Source organism: Gambusia affinis, linkage group LG02 (assembly GCF_019740435.1).
Source record: "Gambusia affinis linkage group LG02, SWU_Gaff_1.0, whole genome shotgun sequence".
NCBI classification, from domain to species: Eukaryota; Metazoa; Chordata; class Actinopteri; order Cyprinodontiformes; family Poeciliidae; genus Gambusia; species Gambusia affinis.
In genome coordinates this window covers 11,879,009-11,902,491 of record NC_057869.1, presented here as the reverse complement: position 1 = coordinate 11,902,491, position 23,483 = coordinate 11,879,009, and the positions used below count along the sequence as shown (strand labels likewise).

The 23,483-nt window shown below is 36.1% G+C and overlaps 4 protein-coding genes across 4 annotated transcripts; 3 read left to right on the top strand and 1 right to left on the bottom strand.

Moving 5' to 3' along the window:
• The first annotated feature begins 9,030 nt into the window (after positions 1 to 9,030).
• LOC122820459 (interferon-inducible GTPase 1-like) lies at positions 9,031 to 9,624 on the top strand. Its single transcript, XM_044097905.1, has one exon. It carries the CDS (start codon positions 9,031 to 9,033, stop codon positions 9,622 to 9,624), a length of 594 nt encoding a protein of 197 aa, XP_043953840.1.
• A 3,491-nt stretch (positions 9,625 to 13,115) lies between these two features.
• Positions 13,116 to 15,340, top strand: LOC122821151 (uncharacterized protein DDB_G0271670-like). The gene is made up of 5 exons (XM_044098965.1): positions 13,116 to 13,264; positions 13,558 to 13,674; positions 13,749 to 13,910; positions 14,152 to 14,262; positions 14,366 to 15,340. Exons 1-5 carry the CDS (start codon positions 13,219 to 13,221, stop codon positions 14,941 to 14,943), a joined length of 1,014 nt encoding a protein of 337 aa, XP_043954900.1. The 5' UTR covers positions 13,116 to 13,218; the 3' UTR covers positions 14,944 to 15,340.
• Positions 15,341 to 19,278: 3,938 nt separating this feature from the next.
• On the top strand, positions 19,279 to 19,872 carry LOC122820449 (T-cell-specific guanine nucleotide triphosphate-binding protein 2-like). The gene has a single exon (XM_044097893.1). It carries the CDS (start codon positions 19,279 to 19,281, stop codon positions 19,870 to 19,872), a length of 594 nt encoding a protein of 197 aa, XP_043953828.1.
• A 952-nt stretch (positions 19,873 to 20,824) lies between these two features.
• LOC122845572 (urokinase plasminogen activator surface receptor-like) lies at positions 20,825 to 23,120 on the bottom strand. The gene is made up of 5 exons (XM_044141829.1): positions 22,825 to 23,120; positions 22,415 to 22,531; positions 22,182 to 22,334; positions 21,837 to 21,941; positions 20,825 to 21,733 (listed from the first exon to the last, which is right to left on the bottom strand). The coding sequence occupies exons 1-5, from the start codon at positions 22,868 to 22,870 to the stop codon at positions 21,528 to 21,530; spliced, it is 627 nt and encodes a 208-aa protein (XP_043997764.1). The 5' UTR covers positions 22,871 to 23,120; the 3' UTR covers positions 20,825 to 21,527.
• Positions 23,121 to 23,483: the final 363 nt, after the last annotated feature.

Sequence of the window (23,483 nt, the reverse complement as noted above, 5' to 3'; positions counted from 1 at the left end):
GTGACGATGGTAAGGTGTTTATGTCCAAAGTATTTTTTCAAGAAAACCCAAATTGTCTCAAGCTGGTTCTTTATCAAGATGCATTTGAAGTTGTGAACCCATTGGGATCTGCAAAAAAAAAGCACAAGATCTTGGCTGTTTACTTTTCTCTACTCAATATGCTTGTCCGATCAAATACTGTCCGATCAAATACTGATAATTTGATCGGACATTTGATCGGTCAAATGTCCGATCAAATACTGATCATATGCAGTTGGTCTTGTTGTGTAGAGAGAAGGATTTCAAGGAATTTGGCCATTCCAGAGTTTTTTCAGAACTGTTGACTGACTTGTAAATACTAGAGGAGAATGGGATAACTATGGCAGATGAATCAGTTGTGAAAGGAGCACAGTATTGCATTGCTGGAGACAACTTGGGCTCTCACTGCATCGGGGGTTTTACGGAAAATTTCAGTACATCTCAGTACTTTTGCAGATATTGTCTGATTACTCGGTCTGAATTTCAGAGTGAAAATCCAGCTGTCATTGGACCAGAGCGGACTCCAGAAACGTATCAATCTGCCACTGAACAGCTGGAAAGAGAGGATGTGACAGAAGTTCAGGGGATTAAGTTCAGGTCAGTGTTTAATACTTTAGAGAACTTTAATGTTTGTTCACCAGGCATGCCCCCTTGTCTTGGCCATGACATCTTTGAGGGTGTCCTCTCATATGATGTTGCCCTTTATCTCAAATACATGATTGTCAAAAAGAAATGGCTGACATACACAATTTTGAACAGGCGCATCAGACAATTCAAATACAAAGCAACAGATGCTTGTTCCAAACCTTGTGCTGTCACTCCAAAAGCACTGAAACTCAGTGGACAAGCAGTACAAAACTGGAATTTCTTGAGACTGTTGTCTCTGTTAATTGGTGATAAGGTGCAGGATTCACAAGATGATATATGGCAGTTAACATGGCAGCTTAAGGATATTGTTGACCTGATTTGTGCTCAGCAAATTTCCAAGCCTCAGGTTGCATATTTGAATGTTCTCATCCAGGAATATTTGGAAACCAGGAAGGTATTGTTTCCAGATAACGCACTGAGACCTAAACATCATTATTTACAGCACTATCCAGGGCTGATTCTGAAATTTGGTCCACTCATCAGGCTCTGGACCATGCGGTTCGAGAGCAAACATAGTTACTTCAAAAGATGTGCCAGACAACTGAAGAACTTCAAAAATCTGTGTTTGACTCTTTCAGAGAGACATCAAATGTTACAGGCCTGTCTTTCTGCTGGAACAGTAACTCTCCCAACCTTGCAAATAAAAGATGGCTCACCATTTTATTTAGAACTTTACAGTGAGGAAGTTAAAGGTGCAGTTCTTCATTTTGGGTTCACTGAAAAAAATACAATGACTCCCACAGATGTGCAGTATAATGGAATAACGTACAAGAAGGGCCAATTTGTAGTCAGTAGGAATGATGAGTCACGGGAGTTTGGTGAACTCATCCTTTCTTTGGTGAAGGATGAATCTGCACTTCATTTTCTGATGAGAGTGTATCGTGGAGAATTTCTTCCACACTACCACATGTACTTTGTAAAGGATGAAACAAGAAGATTAGAATGCAGACACATTAGTAAACTGATTGACATATGGCCATTATCATCTTACATAAAAGATGGGAATCGGTTTGTACCATTAAAGCATAGTGTTTTGGCAGTGTAAAGGCTTGATATTAATGGTTCAGAGATCAACCTTTTTTTAGTGTTCTGTATTTCAACAGATATGATGGATACACAAAAGGACATCCGCGATGCCATTTGAGCAGTGCTTCCTGGTCTTTCACAGGAAGTTTTGGCTGCTTTAGAGGATGTGTTGGAGAAACTCGGCACTACAACCACTGATGATTTCCAGTATATCACCGAAGGAGACTTATTGCCTGTGCTGAAGCCCATACAGGCCAGAAGACTGGTTGCTGCATGGGCCCAAAATAGTAAGTATTTTGAGATAAATTCTTGTGTAACTTTTGCATAAAAACATGTGCTTTACACCTAACTACAGATCAAAATTGAAAATAAAAGGTCAACAAAGGCAAATTTCAATCATATTTCATATGTTTGTTTATTTAACAAGGACAACAATGTACAGCTTCTCATTTACACCTGGTAGTTCCTGTGGGAACTACCAGGTGCAAATGGGAACACACAACAGTCTGTTAGAAAAGGAAACACTCTACATTAACAGTTTCCTAACATTACTTTACACAAGTAATTTTGATACCACTAACACAATTTAAAAGATGAAAAATTGTAACAGTAAAACGTACATGTACTTGTATATATTTATGTATAACTTAATTTGATATGACCAGTCGATAAGATATTTCAAGATAATTGCAGTTTTGAGATTTAAGCATATTGTGTATATCTTGTTTTGATAAACTTTTTTTTTTTCTTTACCAAAAACTTTTATACTTAATGTTTTTCAATTTCATGTGTTGTACCTTTCCAGACTCAATGGCTTCAACTTCAGGTGGGGCATCCTCCTCTCCACAGTCCGTTCAGTCCTCTCAATCTGCAGCCTCACTTTCACAACCATCGTCTGCTGCTACTTCATCGCCTTCCCTGAGCTGCTCCCCAGTTTTGCCAACCTGGGTTGACAGTTTTCAGATACCATGGCAGAAGCTTCCAGAAGAGCTGATACAGACTTTGGAACGACAGAAAAGGCCAAGTGCACGACTTCGAAGACAAATGGTGAGGATTATTGTCTCTGAAATTATGCTGATTTGCAAGAATCCAACCAAACGCAACACTACTGAAATAGCAGAAAGGATGGTGAGCAGGTATCCAAAGTCACTTAAGGATGTCATTGATGGTGACGTTATTGGACTTGGTTATCATTCCCTGGTGAAACAACTCCAGGCAAGAATTGAAAATGTCAAACGACAAGACACACCAAAGATAACTAAACGCAGGGCAGAATCAGATAATGACACTGATGAGATACCTGCTTAGCAAAAAGCTAGTGTTCAAGACACGTATGGCTGTGTCAACTGGGCGCCAAAGTTTTTGCCCCTTTCTGAGACTGTAGAGAGTCAGCTTAAGAAAAAAGAAGACATGAAAAAGATGTTCAAAGACAAAAATGCTGCAGAAGATGTGAAAGAACTTATCAAGTCCACCTATTACACGCAACGAAAGGACATCAATAAAGGTACAAGCATCCTGAAGCTATGCCAAGAATGGCCTTTTTTGTTCCATGAAACTGGCATGGCAGAACACTTCCAGCAACTTACTGGCATCAGTCTGATGGAAACCTTCTTCACCAATCTGGACAAAAAGGGGGAGCGCATTGTCAACTTCCTTAAAACTGTTTTTGCTCAGAAAGAAAAACAAGTTCTGGAGTCTATCCTCAAGTTAGCAAGTGAAAAAGGTCAGTCCAGTGGTTGTACAGAGATGATTCTTCTTCTACTTGCTTTTTTTGGTGAGAAGGAAGAGCATATGTTCCACTATGCTGAGAAGACGAGCCTTGCTGAAGAAGTTGAAATGAAGGATGTGCCAGCAACACCCTGCCTTATTGTGTGTGGTATGTCTGAACCAAGTTGACAAAGTAGTTGAATTGTTCACACAGGGGCTTTTTGTGATATATATTTGCTCATGTTTTTTATTCAAAGTGTCCTCTTGCTTCACTGCGGACTGCTTCATGTTGAGTATTGATCAGAAGATTATCAATGACCACATCACTGCCTTCTCCTGTGCCATCTGCCTGATGTTTGGCAGTTACTACTGTTTTAATATACACTACCCAGTGGGACTGCGGTCAACACTGGAGTTCCTCCACAGGTAATTCTTATACTTACACACAGTCTATATTTACCAGCAAGATAAAGTTTTCACAATATAGATCAGAATGTTACTAGTTACTGAAATATAATAAATACAAAAGACAATTGAAATGGAGAGGAAAAAACTGCTAAATCTAAATATTCATGATAGAAATAATGCCAGTAGAAACTGTGAAAATGTTTTATCATTTCTTTGCTGTTGCTGAGCAGTGTTTAAATTGTATATTTTTTATGGCCATGGAGACAGAAGAGTTCTTCAGTCTGTTTGTGAAGCAGGATAGGCACAAAAGCCTGTCACTAAATATTCCTCTGGCTCTGCCACTGAATCCAGCCACCACAAAGCTGGATCTCGTGATATCTTTCTGTTAAGTTTATAAACATAACATTAAATGCAATAAAAAAATTTTTCTTCAAGGTGTTTCTTTTCAATTAATCCAGAGAGAGGAACAAAAGTTGAGCATAGCAAGAGGAGGAAGATCTTTGCGGTCAACCCAAGAGTCCTCACACTCATCGCTGACCTCGCAGACCATGAGTGGACTTAGACCATACTTTGTGAGTCATGTGATATGATGTGTAATGTTGTTATGTTGCGGTATGTAAAACTGCATTTACATTTACGCTGTAAGATTTCACATTTTTCATCTTCATGTTAAATTTTGCAAATTTATGTTAGACATTTTTTTTCTATATATGTATATAGCAGATAACAATAAAACAGATTTTATGCTGCACCACTGTCACGGCTTAATGAATATGTGGTGATTTACAAGTTACAAGTCAATAAACGTGAACAGTTTTACTTATCTATTTCATAAAGGTTACAGTGGTGCCCAGCACATTTGTTAGAAAGTTCTTATTTTTGTGTATGTGCCAATTCCATATGATATGGATTATTCATTTGAAACACACTGCACCAGGGTTGAAGTGATAATGTGGTCATATCTGTTCAAACTTTTGCACCAATATAAGTGCTTGCTGCTTTTTTGAAGATGTCTTACAAGTTCTTTGTAATCAGTGTTCACAGGGTTGTGAGAAGTTTGTACAGCCAAAAAAGTTTTCATTAAATGGAAAAAATACAATAAAGTTTGGTTTTTGGATATTTTATGTAAAATTTACTTATACTTTTTCATGTTTTTACCATTAGACAAAACTGGTAACACATTATTTAGCAGCTCTAATCAATTTGATAATTTTATCAAGTAAATTTGCACTTTTTAATTTCATAATTTGCACTAACTAAACATTTCTTTAATGTTTCAATGTTAATTTTTAGCCAAAAAGTGAGATCTTTGTAGTCTTTGTAGTTTTTTTTCTTAGTTTTATATAACATTATGATTTCAAAGTCAGTAATTAACCATAAAATCAGCAATACTGGTGCTCTTTTACCATTGAAGAAAAGGATAAATATCCTACATTTTTACAGTTTTTTTCCCTTTGAAAAATAAAGACAAAACATGTATTAATACAGTAATTTAGGGAAATGTTAGCATGGTAAAACTGTTAAATTTACAGTAAAATGTTTTCAAATTTCATGGCATGAACTGCATCTTATATATCAATTTTAGGACAAAATATAATTTTTTATAATGGTAATAATAGTAATTTTTACAGTAAAAGGTTAAAAAAATATATATATATTACCGTAGAATCAGCAAGACCAATACTCATCTATAAAAATATCTTACTGTAATTTTGACGGTGAAATTCTGGCAACCACAGCTGCCAGTTAATTACCGTTTAAAATACAGACAAAACCCAGTAATTATACAGGAATTCAGTGACATATTTTATAATTTAGACTGTTAATTTTACAGCAAGATACTTTAATATTTCATGGCTCTAACTGTATTTGTAATATTGTTTTACTGGAAATTTTAGGATAAAACTTGATCAATTTCAATGGTAAAAACTCATTTTTACGGTAAAAGGTTGAATAAAACACCATTTATTACTGTAGAATCAGCAATTGTAAAAATGTCAGACTGTAATTTTTACGGTTAAATTCTGGCAACAAAAATTCACTGTGGAAAAATTAGAAGTTGTAAAATTCATAGAAAGTACAGGAGATACTTACCCTAACAAATTTAATAAAATTAAAATGTTGCTAATTTTTGCATAAACAACGTAAAACCATAAAAGCTGCAAAAGTAATTTTCACAGAGAGTAGAATAAAGGTATGATATTTTAGTTTCTTTATTTTTTTTTAGTTTTCAGTTTAATTTATAACATCCTTCATGTTTTGTCTGCACACACCTGCAGGCTGGAGACAGAAAATGTCAGGAAACAAGCAAACAAAAAAATACTGATATGAGATTGTAAACTTCACATTTCTCTTCCTGATACTTTGACTGATTTCTTCTGAGCTTCTCATCATGTCAAAATATAAATCAGTGTGTTTTAGATGTGGCCTTAAATAAATTAACAGGTGTGACTCCAATTAACTCAAATGTGTCAATCAATCAACCTGAAGTTTGTGGAAGGAAACTCAAAACGTTTGACCCAAGTAAGAGACGGTTATCTGTGATACTGACCAAATGTATGTAAACTTTTGAATAGTAGGAAAGTTAGAAAACAATTTCTAAAAAATGATTTTGCCAAGTTTTCCGGCATTTAGCAAATAGAAATAACTTCAGTAATTCTGACATAAAACAAGAAGTTTTGTCTGATTTAACTTCAGATGTGATATAAAAATGTTGCTGGTGCATGAAAATATCTGGTTGTGACTTTACGTGTTAAATTATTCAAAATTGAAAATCATTTCCTTGATGTTGTGAGAAAACAGGATTTCCTCAAATGGAAATGGTTAAAACCACCAGTGTACAAAATGTCTCAGAGACTAATAACAGAAAACTTCAGTTTAGTTTGTCACATGCAAATTTGTCATAGTAAACAAATAAGCTCTTGTTTACTATTTTAACAATTTGTTGTTTTTTTAAACTGTTGAAATGAGTATCTTGTATGTCCTGGATCAAAATGCAAAACTGATTCTTATTGCGACTTTTCACTTTTTTTTAGTCCCAAAAACATAAACAGGTAGGTTTTGAATACTCTTCTGAATTGATTTTTAAATAATTCATGCCATTTATTTCTTGTAAATTGATAAAGATGGGCAATATTTTTCCAGAAATGTACTGAAACAAATCTCACACCTTGAAATTCACCATTATAACAAGTTTTCTAATGGACTCAGGCTCTAGAGGCCTCGTCCTCACTAAACGTCTCTTTGGTCTCTAGACCATAGAGACAAATGTAACAACATTTATAAACATATTTTCAAGAATGTGTTGAGGATTTTTACCCATCATGTTGTTTGTGCAACGTTGTTGACAAAGAAATTACATTTTTAATAAACTTTGTTGTTACAGACAGTGACAGACGTACAGGAACAGCGAACTTCCATATTTCAGTTCTTTAAAACTGTTTGATGCAAATTGAGATAAAACAATTATTATTTTAAATAGTTAAAAGTTAAATATTTTCTCATGGCCTTTCTGTTATGAGAGAGGCAATGATGCCACGATGAGGTTTGCTGGCTTGGTGAAGACATGCCTCGATTTACAGCATCTTAAAAATGTTGGTGAATGAAAGATGACATAGAAGCGAAATGTACCAGAAGTATGTGTAAATAGGCGAGTGTGTGTGTGTGTGTGTGTGTGTGTGTGTGTGTGTGTGTGTGTGTGTGTGTGTGTGTGTGTATGTGTGTGTGTATTTTGTGCATGTTTAGCTAAGAGAAGTGTGAAATGCAAAGTAAAAGTGGTTAGTGCCCCCTGCTGGTGGGTAAAAGCTCACGTCTGTCTATTACCTGTAAAATATGTTGTTTGTGCCGAGATGTTCATTTTAATGCGGTTCCCTTACATTGTTTTTCATATTTTTGTCTAGAGTTTGCAATTATTTGCTCACACCATAAATGTTTAGTCTGTCTAGCAAAAGGAATATCGGAAATAATTTCCAAAATATTCACATGTTGAATTTCTGCACGTCGTCCAGTGTTTAGTTCCGTGTGTAGTTTAAAACGGAGCAGCTTAGCCCAAAGTGTTTCATTATATCAGGTTAAAATGCCACATTCAGCTTCGACCCTAAGATTACGTGATGAAGATGATCAAAATAAACAACCACTTATCGTAGCACATTTCTATCGCTGCTTTGTGACAGACAAATTGTGTCGCTGTTGGTTCACCGTTTGTCGTCATACCACCGTGAACACATCTGATCTGGGAAGCTAAGCAGGATCGGGCCTGGTTAGTACTTGGATGGGAGACAGCGTACTGGAATGATCCATGATTCCCCCAAACAAAACCCAGTATCCACAAAAACCAGATCAGAGGAATAAATAGAGAAAATGAACACAAAGTAAGTGTCATGCAACACAAGTAATCTGACTGTTGTCAAGTAATTTGATAAGAAGCTGTAAACAGAAGTGAATTCAAAACAGAAAACTGGATAGAACCTTCTCCTTGTTGTTTATGTATATGCATGGAGAAGGTCAAAGCAGAGGACAAAAGAAAGAGTATTTTTTCTTGTCACACTCCCTTTAGTTTTTGTTGAGTTGGTTTGTTGTGAGGTTTAGTAATTTCTTTGTATGGTTGTTGCCTTCTGCTCACCCTCAGTGGTTTCCAATAGTAAGTGGAACAGCCTGTTTCCTTTCCAACATTCATCCTTCCCAGTTTTTAACGCTGGTTTGTCACGTTTCTCTGACTCTTCTGTTTTCTCCTGACTGTGATCAGAGACATTTTGCTCACTGAGGTTTCATTCCATTCACACAGTTTAACAATCTGCTTGGCTACAAAACAGACTGCAAGCAACCTCATCTTCTTTCATAAGGGAAATTAAACATTCAAGTTCGTCTTGAGGGGGCAAGAAAGAAACAACTGAATAACTTTAGAGTTATTCAGAGTTGAGAGAAACATCTTAGGAAGACAACATTAGACAACATCATGCTGTTATACATTGTTTTATAATCATAATCATAGTAACTTTAAAATGTTTCACCATACTGCCAAAGTTATGTTGGAAGGTTGAAGAAACCATCTGATAACTGAAAAGTTACTCTGTTAAATTGGCAGGTTGTAAAACATCTATTACTACAGATGTCATCTCTGACATTCTTAGAGTTTTAAACTGGTAGTTATTTATTAAAGTAACAATCTCATCATATTTACATGTTTTTTCTGATTACTCGGCTTTTCTTAGTTCAGAGGTCAGCATGGAGGAGCCGTGGGAAGCAGGTCCAGAAATGATGTCAGCAATACAAAATGCTTTGGGAAACAGCAGTGATGTTGCAGCTGCAAAATTAAGAGAATATTTGGAAATTAAAAACAATGTACCTCTAAACATAGCAATCACTGGAGAGGCCAGCTCTGGTAAATCCTTCTTTCTCAAAGCCTTCAGAGAGGTAGAAGACAACAGTGAAGATGTTGCTCCTACTGGTGTTGTAGAAACCACATTAGAGGTAAAAGAATATCCTCATCCAAACTATCCCAGCGTCATCTTCAGTGACCTTCCTGGAATCGGAAGCACCAGGTTTCCAGCTAAACAGTATTTGAATCAAGTTGGACTTAAGAAGTTTGACATCTTTATTATCGTCTCAGCTGATCGCTTCAGAGAAAAGGATGTCAAACTTGCAAAGGAGATCAAGAAGATGGGGAAGAAGTTCTGCTATGTTTGCTCAAAGTTTGACAATAATTTACGCCATGAAGAAAGAAAGAAAGATTTCAGCCAAGAAAAGACTTTAGCACAGATCAGAGAACATTGTGTTATAAGGAAGTGTCTTCCACTGACTGCTGTTCTGAAGAGTTAAAACATTTTAAATATACTTGTAGCGTCTAAAATCCTGTATTTTAGGCTACCGGTTGTTGATTGTTGAAGCGTTGGTCTTACGTGTGCTCTATTAAGAATTCCGGATGCCAGTCTTTGTTTTGTTTTATAATAAAGTCGTTTATTGTTTGCATGTTGTCCATCGCTGCTATTTCCATTGCAAATTCACTTACATTCTGACATAGAACCTTAACCTGAAACATAATAGAAAACTGTTGCCCCCTTCCTATCAACAACACCTGAACATAATCATGCTTGTCCTTAAATAACCCATCCCCCATTAGACACAGAACTCAAAATGAAATACGCCCCCTGGTGGCGATAAACACAAAAAAGGCTAAATGGCTCCTACACGCCAGCCCCTAATTGCGTGTGGCAGTAGACGTAGCAATTATCAAACTTAAATTAAAGGAGCCACAAATAAATATATGCCCAATTATACATAACAGGCAACCCAAGTTTACACATTCACTATTCTACCAGTTTAACAGTTCGTAGCTTCACATAACAGACAAATCTTTGTCACAGGTCTTTCAATAATGTTTGTTTTTGTTTGAAGATGAATCACTCGCACCAAACCCTTTTTATCTGGAAAAGTTTTAATAACTTTCCCTAATATCCAAGACCCTCGAGGTGTTGTGGAGTCCATAACTACTACCATATCTCCAGGAATGAAGCACCTTTTTTTCTTTATCCATTTTTGTCGTTTTTGTAATAACGGTAGATATTTTCGAATCCAATGTTTCCAAAGGAGGTCTGAGATGTATTGGATTTGTTTCCACCTTCTTTTAGTGGAAGGCTTGTCTTTGACTTTCAGTTTGAACTTAAAACTGTCTGTCTCTGTGCACCATTGTAAACCTAGTGCTCTGTTTACCGGTAGCTCATCACTGTTCAGATTCAACTCACAAAGAGTCTGGGACATGAGTTCTCCTGGGATACATTGGAGCACTTCTCGGCTGTTGCTAAGCCATTGGGTTAGCGTAAATCCTCCTCTGCTGCAAATAGCCATAAGATCTTTGGCCATGGTAACTGCACTTTCCTCTGATGGCAGACCTTTTAAGAGGTCATCCATGTAAAAGTTTTTGTTGACTGTTAGTACAACATCTTCTGAGAAGCTGGACTGATTATCCTCAGCAGTCTTTCTGAGAGCATAGCAAGCACAGCTCGGTGAGGAGCCTGCACCAAATAAGTGGACAGTCATACAGTATTCCTCAAGGTCTTGTTCTAGATTACCTTGAGGCCACCACATGAAGCATAGAAAGTCCACATGGTCCTCAGATACCTTAACCTGGTGGAACATGGATTTTTATGTCTCCCATTAATGCCACATGTTCCTGCCGAAACCTTACTAGAACCCCAACCAATGAGCTAGTTAGGTTAGGGCCCTGTAAAAGCTGACTGTTAAGTGAGACCCCTTTATACTCTGCTCCACAATCAAATACCACACGCAGCTTATGTTTTTGTGGATGGTATACACCATGATGTGGTATATACCACACCTTGCCTTTCACTGCTGTCAGCTGATGTTGTGGAACCCTTTCTGCATGTCCACAATTAATGGCATTAGTCATAAAGTTTGTGTATTCTTTATAAAAACTTCTGTTCTTTTTGAATTTCCTTTTCAACCCAAGTATGCGCTGCAGAGCAACAGAAATGTTGTTTGGCATTACGAGTTCTTCCCTTTTGGAAGGCAATTTCAGTTTGTAATGTCCATTATCTAGCTGTGCAGAGCGATCCATTATGTCTAGGAATTTTTGTTCCTTTCTTGACATTTCCTCTTGTTCTGTAAAGGACTTCTCAATGAAGTCATAGTTGTATTGGCTCGTCAGAAGCTCTTCAATTTTATCAACTGTAGTTCTGTTGACATGAACTGAAGGGTACCCATTTTTAAGATCCTTGTAACCTTCTGCTGAAACATTTATAACCCATCCTAGGAGGCTTCTGATTGCATAGGGCCCTTCACCTCTACTATTAACCATCTCCCAAGGTTCCATTAGTTTAGATGCATTTGTGCCCACTAATAAGCCTACACCAGCCTGTATGCGAGGAAAATTAATGTCCTTTAAGTATGACCATTTTGACAGCTCCTCCTCACTGATGATATTGTTGGTGGAGACTGGCATTTCCTTTTGTGTAAACACAATGGGAAGCTGATAGAAATGGCTTCCATTTATTTCTGCAATCTCCAGCCCTTTAATGATAGAGGTTGTCATTGTTTTACTATGATCCATTGTCCGGAGATGAATCTGAGCCTTTCGACCTTGAATGTTGAGTTCATAAATAAACATGCAGGTATATTTATTATGGGAACATTGAACCATCATAATGTTCAAGACGACTGAAGTCTCTTTCTAATCCTGGCTGTCTTTGGAAAGCTGTAAAGGTCATTAAAGGTTAATGTCTCCTGTGTACAAATGTTTCAGTTTAATTTGTAACAAATGAGAGCCTTTCTGGCCAAAGCTTAAATTAATTTAAAGTTATGAAAGAGGTAAGGTGATTTTATTTATATATCATATTTTCAGCAATAAGACAATTCAAAGTGTTTTATACAGTGATCAGAAACAAGTTGGTGACAGTGAAAGAAGACTCAATAAAACATTAAAACTGGTTTTATTCTTATCCAGATCTCATTCTTTCTGAAGGTGACGACACTGAGGGGTTTTGGTCGGGTTCTGGAACTGGTGAACAGACCTGGGTGGTGCAAAGAAGAGAAAATGGGTGAACTACAGCAGTCTAACTCCTCCACCTTCAGCTCGTGGTTTCTTCAGTGTCCATTCAGTCTTCCTCTCCTCCATCAGTGTCAGGGCCCAGAGGAGGAAGACGTCTTTAATCTTCATACACTGCGGCTCATTCTCTCTGACAGCGGTTACCAGGGCAACGTCTTTCTCCTGGGTCCAAACTTTTCATTTGTCAATCAAACTCTCTAACACCTCTATCTCTCTCTGTCTCTCGCTCTGTCTCTCTCTCTCTCTGTGAGTCTGTCCAGGTTGAAATTACTGTTAAACTCAAAGAGACTAAATCAGATAAAATTGATAAACATGTAAAATCAGTAAATGTGGTTCAACTCCCTTTTGTGTTTTCATTTATATTATAGAAATTATAAACATAGGAATTTTCACAGCATTTTAGTGTCAGGTAAAAGTAGGTCTTTCTGATTATGAACACCTAATTGTAGTTTGTAGTTATTGTAGATTTCTTATAAACATTTATTAAACTGTAAGGGATGCTGGAGCTTGGTCGACCAAACAGACACATTTAACATTTTATTTTACAATACTTAAATAAATACTGTAGTTTATTTTCATCACACTTATGGAGAGAATCTGAACAAACATTAAACAATTCATTTCTGAGAATCATACATGTCACAAAATGTGATTGTATAAAAGAAAGGCCTGTTTTTGATTGGCTAGTAATGTGCTTCTCTTTACATACATTATGAATCTGCCCATCACAAACAGGAGGATCTGATTAGTTGGAGGAGGTGTAAAACTGAGAGTAGAGCTCCTCCCTGAAAAACTTTCATATATATTTTCAAGTGAGAAAATTATAACTCACTTTGTAATCCACCAGCAAAATGTTCCTCTTCACTTTGGTGCTTGGGGTGCTGTTTCTACCAGAAGGCAAGTTTTTGATTACGATTAATATTATTCTAATATTTTATTATTTAGTATGGTTTCATTAAACCAAGCTGTTCTCCTTCCTTCCCATTAAAAACTACAATAATTATCTAATTTCTGCTTTTCTTGCTAAACCTTTTAAACTTTTTCTTTCCACTCTGTATTTTGTGCTGCTGTGATTCAATCATTTTGTCTTGGTTAAGAAGAGGATTTTGTTATTTAGATAAAATGTAATATCACAGTTTCCTTCATACTTTGTTGACAATAAAAGTTCATTTTCTCTTTGTTTTAATTAGCTGACAGCCTGAAATGTACATGTGAACCACGCTTCTATGGAGTTTGCTCCAATGACACAACTCAATGTCCCTCACAGAACTATAGTTGTTCAGCAGCAACAGAAGTCACACTATTTGGTAAGTATTTATGAGGTTTCCAGTTGATGACATTTAGTTTGGGACCTCGTCACTTTAAAATTTGTGTTCTTTAGTTACAGGTGGTGCAAACATTACTGAGCTCAACTCCAAAGGTTGCATTGAGTCTGAACTGTGTCTTGACTACTCTGTCAGCAATGGAGTTTACAGAGTTTTACAAAATAGCAGCTGCTGCAGTGGAGATCTCTGCAACGCCAACATTACCTACCCAAAACCTGGTAATTAATTCATTGACGGTATTTTTCAATATTTTGCACATTTTGAATTTGCAGTGCTCACAAACTTTTTTAACCCATTAGAGATTTGGGTTAAAAAACAGAATACATTTAGTTTTGTGATTCCAGCTTCATATACATGTTTTAGGAGAAACAAGTTGGTGACAAAAGATGAAAGTTTTTAAGAAAAAATTATAAAAATTTTTAATTTCTTTTCAACTGAATAACTATCTTTGTATCTTAGAGTCCAAGTCCCCTCCAAATGGAAAAAAGTGCTTCAGCTGTGACGGGGATAAAAACTGCACGAAAACCCTTAACTGTGTAGGGGATGAAAACTACTGCTTCACAAAAACAGGTAAGAGACCAACATGTTTGCATACTTCATATTTATCCTCAGAGGAACGTTAAGACCAGATCCAAATGTGTTACTTGAATCATAACTGTTTTCATTTTCACAGACAATTCACAAGGAGAAACCATGATGATGAAGGGATGTGCCTCTGAGGTGGTGTGCGCAGATGTTTTTTCTCCAGTGCTGAAACGGTTAGTTTTACAGGTTTCTGATCAGTTCACTGAACCAAAGATTAGCTGCTGCCAGGGCGACTACTGCAACATCGCCAGCAGCCCCAGCAGCACCAACAGCCCCAGCATCACCAGCAGCACCAGCAGCCCCAGCAGACCCAGCAACGCCAGCATCACCAGCAGCCCCAGCAGCACCAGCAGCACCAGCAGACCCAGCAACGCCAGCATCACCAGCAGCCCCAGCAGACCCAGCAACGCCAGCATCACCAGCAGACCCAGCAACGCCAGCATCACCAGCAGCCCCAGCAGCACCAGCAGCACCAGCAGACCCAGCAACGCCAGCATCACCAGCAGCACCAGCAGACCCAGCAACGCCAGCATCACCAGCAGCCCCAGCAGCACCAGCAGCCCCAGCAGCACCAGCAGACCCAGCAACGCCAGCAGCGCCAGTACTGTTAGTCCCACCCTGCTGCTCCTGTTGGTGCCTCTGTTGTTTTCTAACTTATTTTCTTAGCTCACAGAAGCTACTGCATTGCTGCCATGTTTTCTTTTTAATCACAATTTATTTAATAAATGTGATAATTTTATTTGATTCTTTATTTTGGTTAGCTAAGCAACATTTTATAATCAACAACATCCTCTATACTTTGTTGTTCTATACAAAAAAAATATTCCTCAATAAACTTTTTTTTATTTATTTCTGGGTCCAGTACCTGTCTGATTCTAAATGTTTAGTTTTGAAAAAACAAAATGACTTGGTGTTATAGTAATGAATCTGTTCTTTTTCTTTTAATTGATTCTCTATAAATTCACTAAGATAAGACCAAGAAAAATTCTGTAAACATCCTTAATAATTCACTTCTGTTGTGCTCTGAAAACAAATCTTGCTGAATAAATGCATTAAAAAATAATTCTGTGTACTTTTCTGATTCTAAATGTTTATTTTTTTTAAACTGATGCAACTGAGGAACTTTGACTGAAATGATTTAAAAACATAAACTGAAAGGCTGTGGGTAAAAGGAGAGAGGGAATAAAATTAGGAGTGAGTGATGAATTTTTTTAAGATAACTGAATGGTTGTTGCCACATGCATAATTTGCTTTGGCAAAAAATACATGAGTCTCCTTTCACAAAATAAAGAGTTAAGAGTGAAATATCTTTTTCTACATAATCAGCTGTTCTCTGAGGTAAAGGTTTGAGTTTCATACCAATAGGACAATATTTGGAGAAAATAAACAGGGCAAGCAAATATCAGCAGGCTAATAATTTACTTGGTTGATTGATTGACACATTTGAGTTAATTGGAGTCACACCTGTGAATTTATTTAAGGCCACATCTAAAACACACTGATGTATAGTTTGACATGATGAGAAGCTCAGAAGAAATCAAAGTATCAAGAAGAGAAATGTGAAGTTTATAATCTCATATCAGTATTTTTTTGTTTGCTTGTTTCCTGACATTTTCTGTCTCCAGGCTGCAGGTGTGTGCAGACAAAACATGAAGGATGTTATAAATTAAACTGAAAACAAAAAAAAATTAAGAAACCAAAATATCATACATTTGTTCTATTCTCTGTAAAAATTACTTTTGTAGCTTTTATGGTTTTACGTTGTTTATGCAAAAATTAGCAACATTTGTAATTTTATTAAATTTGTTAGGGTAAGTATCTCCTGTACTTTCTATGAATTTTACAACTTCTAATTTTTCCAGTGAATTTTTGTGGTTTCAACATTTCATGAATGTAAAACTGACGTGAAATTTATATTTCTTGAGTTATATTATTATAACATTTAGTTATAATTAAATGTTTTTTCTACGGTTTGTAATGCTTTGGATTCTGTAACTGTTAGCATTTTACAATTTTTACTGTAAATTTTATGGATCTTTTAAAAAGCTTTTCATAAAGGCAGTGGCTGGACTACTAAAATACACATGGTAATTGATTTAATCATGATTTTGAGATTAATAATGAGGTGATTGTAGCGGCCACTTGGAATAAACAGCCAGACGCAGGGAGTTCCAAACGGGTGCAGTTTAATCTGGACTTTAGACACCGTGAAAACTGTAGCATGAAATAAAAGAATACAGAATTGTTGTACATGCTTAACTTTTGTATAAAATTAGCATATTAATGTTCACACATACGAATACGTTGTCCTTAGCTCGTCAACACACAGTTTCGTTTTTAGACAAATAAACCAATGACGTTCTACTGTTTTTAAATAAACATTTCTTATTACAAATCGCAATTGCGCATATTCATACCTCATTCTGCTTTCCAAGGGCGCTATTTTAACGATTTTCTTTAGTTTTCTTCAGGATCTAACGCTGACTCATCACGCTTAGCAAGAACAGGAAGTGCCGAACCACAAAACACACGAAGAAGAAATCTAGCTTTACTGTATTCAAAATAAAAGCACAAATTAACCACTAGGTGTCACTGTTTGACTAATGAACAAGAAGGAGAATTTTAACATTTAGCAGCCATTTACAGTGATTGACTGAGCAGGTGAAAAGAAAAGCGTCTTCCAGTTTGAATTTACATCAAGTTTCATCACAGAGCATTTTATGCTTTATGTTTTTATTTTAAAGACTGATGATTTCAGCTCACAGCTTTTAAAATGAACATAATTCATTATTGGTCCTTTAATCTTGCAGAAGAGGAAACCTGATGTCCAGTGAAACCAGTTTCCTGCACTTTGCTGCAGTTACAGAGTAAAACAGAGGTTTAGGTTTTGAATGCTCTTCTGAATTGATTTTTAAATAATTCATGCCATTTATTTCTTGTAAATTGATAAAGATGGCCAATATTTTTCCAGAAATGTACTGAAACAAATCTCACACCTTGAAATTCACCATTATAACAAGTTTTCTAATGGACTCAGGCTCTAGAGGCCTCGTCCTCACTAAACGTCTCTTTGGTCTCTAGACCATTGAGACAAATGTAACAACATTTATTAGCATATTTTCAAGAATGTGTTGAGGATTTTTACCCATCATGTTGTTTGTGCAACGTTGTTGACAAGGAAATTACAATTTTAATAAACTTTGTTGTTACGGAAAGTGACAGAGGTACAGGAACAGTGAGCTTCCATATTTCAGTTCTTTAAAACTGTTTGAAGCAAATTGAGTTAAAACAATTATTCTTTTAAATAGTTAAAAGTTAAATATTTTCTCATGGCCCTTCTGTTATGAGAGGAAATGCCACGATGAGGTTTGCTGGCTTGGTGAAGACATGCCTCGATTTAGAGCATCTTAAAAATGTTAGTGAATGAAAGATGACATAGAAGCGAAATGTACCAGAAGTATGTGTAAAAAGGTGTGTGTGTGGGTGTGTGGGTGTGTGCGTGTGTGTATTTTGTGCGTGTTTAGCTAAGAGAAGTGTGAAATGCAAAGTAAAAGTGGTTAGTGCCCCCTGCTGGTGGGTAAAAGCTCACGTCTGTCTATTACCTGTAAAATATGTTGTTTGTGCCGAGATGTTCATTTTAATGCGGTTCCCTTACATTGTTTTTCATATTTTTGTCTAGAGTTTGCAATTATTTGCTCACACCATAAAGGTTTAGTCTGTCTAGCAAAAGGTATATCGGAAATAATTTCCAAAATATTCACATGTTGTGTTGAATTTCTGCACCTCGTCCAGTGTTTAGTTCCGTGTGTAGTTTAAAACGGAGCAGCTTAGCCCAAAGTGTTTCATTATATCAGGTTAAAATGCCAAATTTAACTTTGACCCTAAGATTACGTGATGACGATGATCAAAAGAAACAACATAGCACATTTCTATCGCTGCTTTGTGACAGACAAATTGTGTCGCTGTTGGTTCACCGTTTGCGGCCATACCACCGTGAACACATCTGATCTGGGAAGCTAAGCAGGATCGGGCCAGGTTAGTACTTGGATGGGAGACAGCGTACTGGAATGATCCATGATTCCCCCAAACAAAACCCAGTATCCACAAAAACCAGATCAGAGGAATAAATAGAGAAAATGAACACAAAGTAAGTGTCATGCAACACAAGTAATCTGAGTGTTGTCAAGTAATTTGATAAGAAGCTGTAAACAGAAGTGAATTCAAAACAGAAAACTGGATAGAACCTTCTCCTTGTTGTTTATGTATATGCATGGAGAAGGTCAAAGCAGAGGACAAAAGAAAGAGTATTTTTTCTTGTCACACTCCCTTTAGTTTTTGTTGAGTTGTGTTTGTTGTGAATTTTAGTCATTTCTTTGTATGGTTGTTGCCTTCTGCTCACCCTCAGTGGTTTCCAATAGTAAGTGGAACAACCTGTTTCCTTTCCAACATTCATCCTTCCCAGTTTTTAAGGCTGGTTTGTCACGTTTCTCTGACTCTTCTGTTTTCTCCTGACTGTGATCAGAGACATTTTGCTCACTGAGGTTTCATTCCATTCACACAGTTTAACAATCTGCTTGGCTACAAAACAGACTGCAAGCAACCTCATCTTCTTTCATAAGGGAAATTAAACATTCAAGTTCGTCTTGAGGGGGCAAGAAAGAAACAACTGAATAACTTTATAGTTATTCAGAGTTGAGAGAAACATCTTAGGAAGACAACATTAGACAACATCATGCTGTTATACATTGTTTTATAATCACAATCATAGTAACTTTAAAATGTTTCACCATACTGCCAAAGTTATGTTGAAAGGTTGAAGAAACCATCTGATAACTGAAAAGTTACTCTGTTAAATTGGCAGGTTGTAAAACATCTATTACTACAGATGTCATCTCTGACATTCTTAGAGTTTTAAACTGGTAGTTATTTATTAAAGTAACAATCTCATCATATTTACATGTTTTTTCTGATTACTCGGCTTTTCTTAGTTCAGAGGTCAGCATGGAGGAGCCGTGGGAAGCAGGTCCAGAAATGATGTCAGCAATACAAAATGCTTTGGGAAACAGCAGAGATGTTGCAGCTGCAAAATTAAGAGAATATTTGGAAATTAAAAACAATGTACCTCTAAACATAGCAATCACTGGAGAGGCCAGCTCTGGTAAATCCTTCTTTCTCAAAGCCTTTAGAAAGGTAGAAGATGACAGTGAAGATGTTGCTCCTACTGGTGTTGTAGAAACCACATTAGAGGTAAAAGAATATCCTCATCCAAACTATCCCAGCGTCATCTTCAGTGACCTTCCTGGAATCGGAAGCACCAGGTTTCCAGCTAAACAATATTTGAATCAAGTTGGACTTAAGAAGTTTGACATCTTTATTATTATCTCAGCTGATCGCTTCAGAGAAAATGATGTCAAACTTGCAAAGGAGATCAAGAAGATGGGGAAGAAGTTCTGCTTTGTTCGCTCAAAGTTTGACAATAATTTACGCCATGAAGAAAGAAAGAAAGATTTCAACCAAGAAAAGACTTTAGCACAGATCAGAGAACATTGTGTTATAAGTAAGTGTCTTCCACTGACTGCTGTTCTGAAGAGTTAAAACATTTTAAATATACTTTAAAAGAAAAGAAATGAAATTGCAAAGGTTTATAACATGAATTTGTCCTGTTTGTAACACAGGACATGCAAAACGTTCTGTATTTGAAAGTGGTGAGAAGTTTAGATCGTAAAGGGTTAACGCTGGACGATTCGGAAATGTCCAGATGATGCACAATTTCTGCTCAATCAAACCTGTAACTGTAAAATAAAGACATTTTATAAACATGCTTCTAATGCTCTTTTTAAATATGCATTCTTGGTACACTTATACACTACAACGTATATTTAAAAATATGTACAAAATACTTTTCTGATGTTGTATCCTGGTTTTTCTTTTAGCACCATAATATGTTAATGCATGAGAAAACATTATGTAGAAAACTTGATATCACCCTTAACTGTCCTGTCTATTAATATAGGAGGGGATGCATTTTAATTTGTGTTCTTGCCAATATGTGCATCTTCTATCTATTGTCCTGTTGATATGAAACTTCTAGCAGAAGATCTTAGAACAAGTGTGATTATGAAGAAAAGGTGAAATCCCTCTTAACTCTTATTTTCTCCAAGTTAGCAGCAGGATGCATTTTTTGCCAAAGCAAATTATTAGCCTGCTGATATTTGCTCACCCTGTTTATTTTCTCCAAATATTGTCCTATTGGTATGAAACTCAAACCTTTACCTCAGAGAACAGCTGATTATGTAGAAAAAGCTATTTCACTCTTAACTCTTTATTTTGTGAAAGGAGACTCATGTATTTTTTGCCAAAGCAAATTATGCAAGTGGCAACAGCCATTCAGTTATCTTAAAAAAATTCATCACTCACTCCTAATTTTATTCCCTCTCTCCTTTTACCCGCAGCCTTTCAGTTCATGTTTTTAAATCATTTCAGTCAATGTTCCTCAGTTGCATCAGTTTAAAAAAATAAACATTTAGAATCAGAAAAGTACACAAAATAATTTTTTAATGCATTTATTCAGCAAGAACAGATTAATTAAATGAATTATGCATAAAGAGAAATCTGGGTAGCAATGAAATTATTTCTATCAGCTAAGAAAGAAAGAACTTTCTCTGTATGAGTTTCTTCAGGTTGAATTTTACATTCATGTAGGTTAATTTCCAGTCAAACTCTACAATCTTGGGCTCTGAAAGGTTTTAATTTTTCTTTGATTCAAAAAGAAAAGGTTTAATGTTAAAACAAAGAAAATAAAATTTTATTTCACATCTATAACACCAAGTCATTTTGTTTTTTCAAAACTAAACATTTAGAATCAGACAGGTACTGGACCCAGAATTTAAAAAATAGTTTATTGAGGAAGATTTTTTTTTGTAAAGAACAACAAAGTATAGAGGATGTTGTTGATTCTAAAATGTTGCTTAGTTCCTTTTGTCTCTGGACTGCACTGCTGAGCTTTTGGTTTGTTTTGTGTTTTGTTGTTGTTGTTATTAAACAAAAAATGCATAAACATATTTACAAAAAAAAAAAAAGAAAAGAAGTTGCTTAGCTAACAATCTTGGGCTTTGAAAGCTTATAACTTTCAGAGCCCAGAATCAACAACATTGATTATGTTGTTGACAGATTCAAATAAAAAGAACAGATTTATCAAATAAATTGTGATTAAAAATAAAACATGGCAGAAATTCAGTAGTTTCTATGAGCTAAGAAAATAAGTTAGAAAACAACAAAGGCACCAACAGGAGCAGCAGGGCGGGACTGGGAGTACTGGCGCTGTTGCAGTAGTTGCCCTGGCAGCAGCTAACCTCTGATCCAGGTAACAGTCCAGAGGACACTGAAGTTGACTTATCTGAGCACTCCTTGTCAGAGGCACATCCCTTCATCATCATGGTTACTCCTTGTGCATTTCCTGTGAAAATGAAAACAGTTATGATTCAAGTAACACATTTGGATCTGGTCTTAACGTTCCTCTGAGGATAAATATGAAACATGCAAACATGTTGGCCTCTTACCTGTTACTGTGAAGCAGTGACTTTCATCCCCCACACAGTTAAGGGTTTTCATGCAGTTTTCATCCCCTGCACAGCTGAAGCACTTTTTTCCGTTTGGAGTGTAGTCTAAGATACAAAGATAGTTATTCAGTAGAAAAGACATGAGAATTATTGGAATTTTTTCTTAAAAACTTTCATCTTTTGTCACCAAATTGTTTCTCCTAAAACATGTATATGAAGCTGGAATCACAAAACTAAATGTATTCTGTTTTATAACCCAAATCTATAATGGGTTAAAAAAGTTTGTGAGCTCTGCAAATTCAAAATGTGCAAAATATTGAAAAATACCATCACTGAATTAATTACCAGGTTTTGGGTAGGTAATGTTGGCGTTGCAGAGATCTCCACTGCAGCAGCTGGTCTTTTGTAAAACTCTGTAAACTCCATTGCTGACAGAGTAGTCAAGACACAGTTCAGACTCAATGCAACCTTTGGAGTTGAGCTCAGTAACCTTATCATCTGTAATTAAAGAACACAAATTTTAAAGTGACGAGGTCCCAAACTAAATGTCATCAACTGGAAACCTGATAAATACTTACCAAGAGATGTGACTTCTGTTGCTGCTGAACAACTATAGTTCTGTGAGGGACATTGAGTTGTGTCAGTGGAGCAAACTCCATAGCGGTTTCCTTCACATGTACATTTCAGGCTGTCAGCTAATTAAAACAAAGAGAAAATGAACTTTTATTGTCAACAAAGTATGAAGGAAACTGTGATATTACGTTTTATCTAAATAACAAAATCCTCTTCTGAACCAAGACAAAATGATTGAATCACAGCAGCACAAAATACAGAGTGGAAAGAAAAAGTTTAAAAGGTTTAGCAAGAAAAGCAGAAATTAGATTATTATTATAGTTTTTAATGGGAGGGAAGGAGAACAGCTTGGTTTAATGAAATTATACTAAATAATAAAATGTTAGAATAATATTAATCGTAATCAAAAACTTGCCTTCTGGTAGAAACAGCACCCCAAGCACCAAAGTGAAGAGGAACATTTTGCTGGAGGATTACAAAGTGAGTTATAATTTTCTCACTTGAAAATATATATGAAAGTTTTTCAGGGAGGAGCTCTACTCTCAGTTTTACACCTCCTCCAACTAATCAGATCCTCCTGTTTGTGATGGGCAGATTCATAATGTATGTAAAGAGAAGCACATTACTAGCCAATCAAAAACAGGCCTTTCTTTTATCCAATCACATTTTGTGACATGTATGATTCTCAGAAATGAATTGTTTAATGTTTGTTCAGATTCTCTCTATAAGGGTGATGAAAATAAACTACAGTATTTATTTAAGTATTGTAAAATAAAATGTTAAATGTGTCTGTTTGGTCGACCAAGCTCCAGCATCCCTTACAGTTTAATAAATGTTTATAAGAAATCTACAATAACTACAAACTACAATTAGGTGTTCATAATCAGAAAGACCTACTTTTACCTGACACTAAAATGCTGTGAAAATTCCTGTTTGTAATTTATATAATATAAATGAAAACAAAAAAGGAAGTTGAACCACATTTACTGATTTTACATGTTTATCAATTTTATCTGATTTAGTCTCTTTGAGTTTAACAGTAATTTCAACCTGGACAGACACACAGAGAGAGAG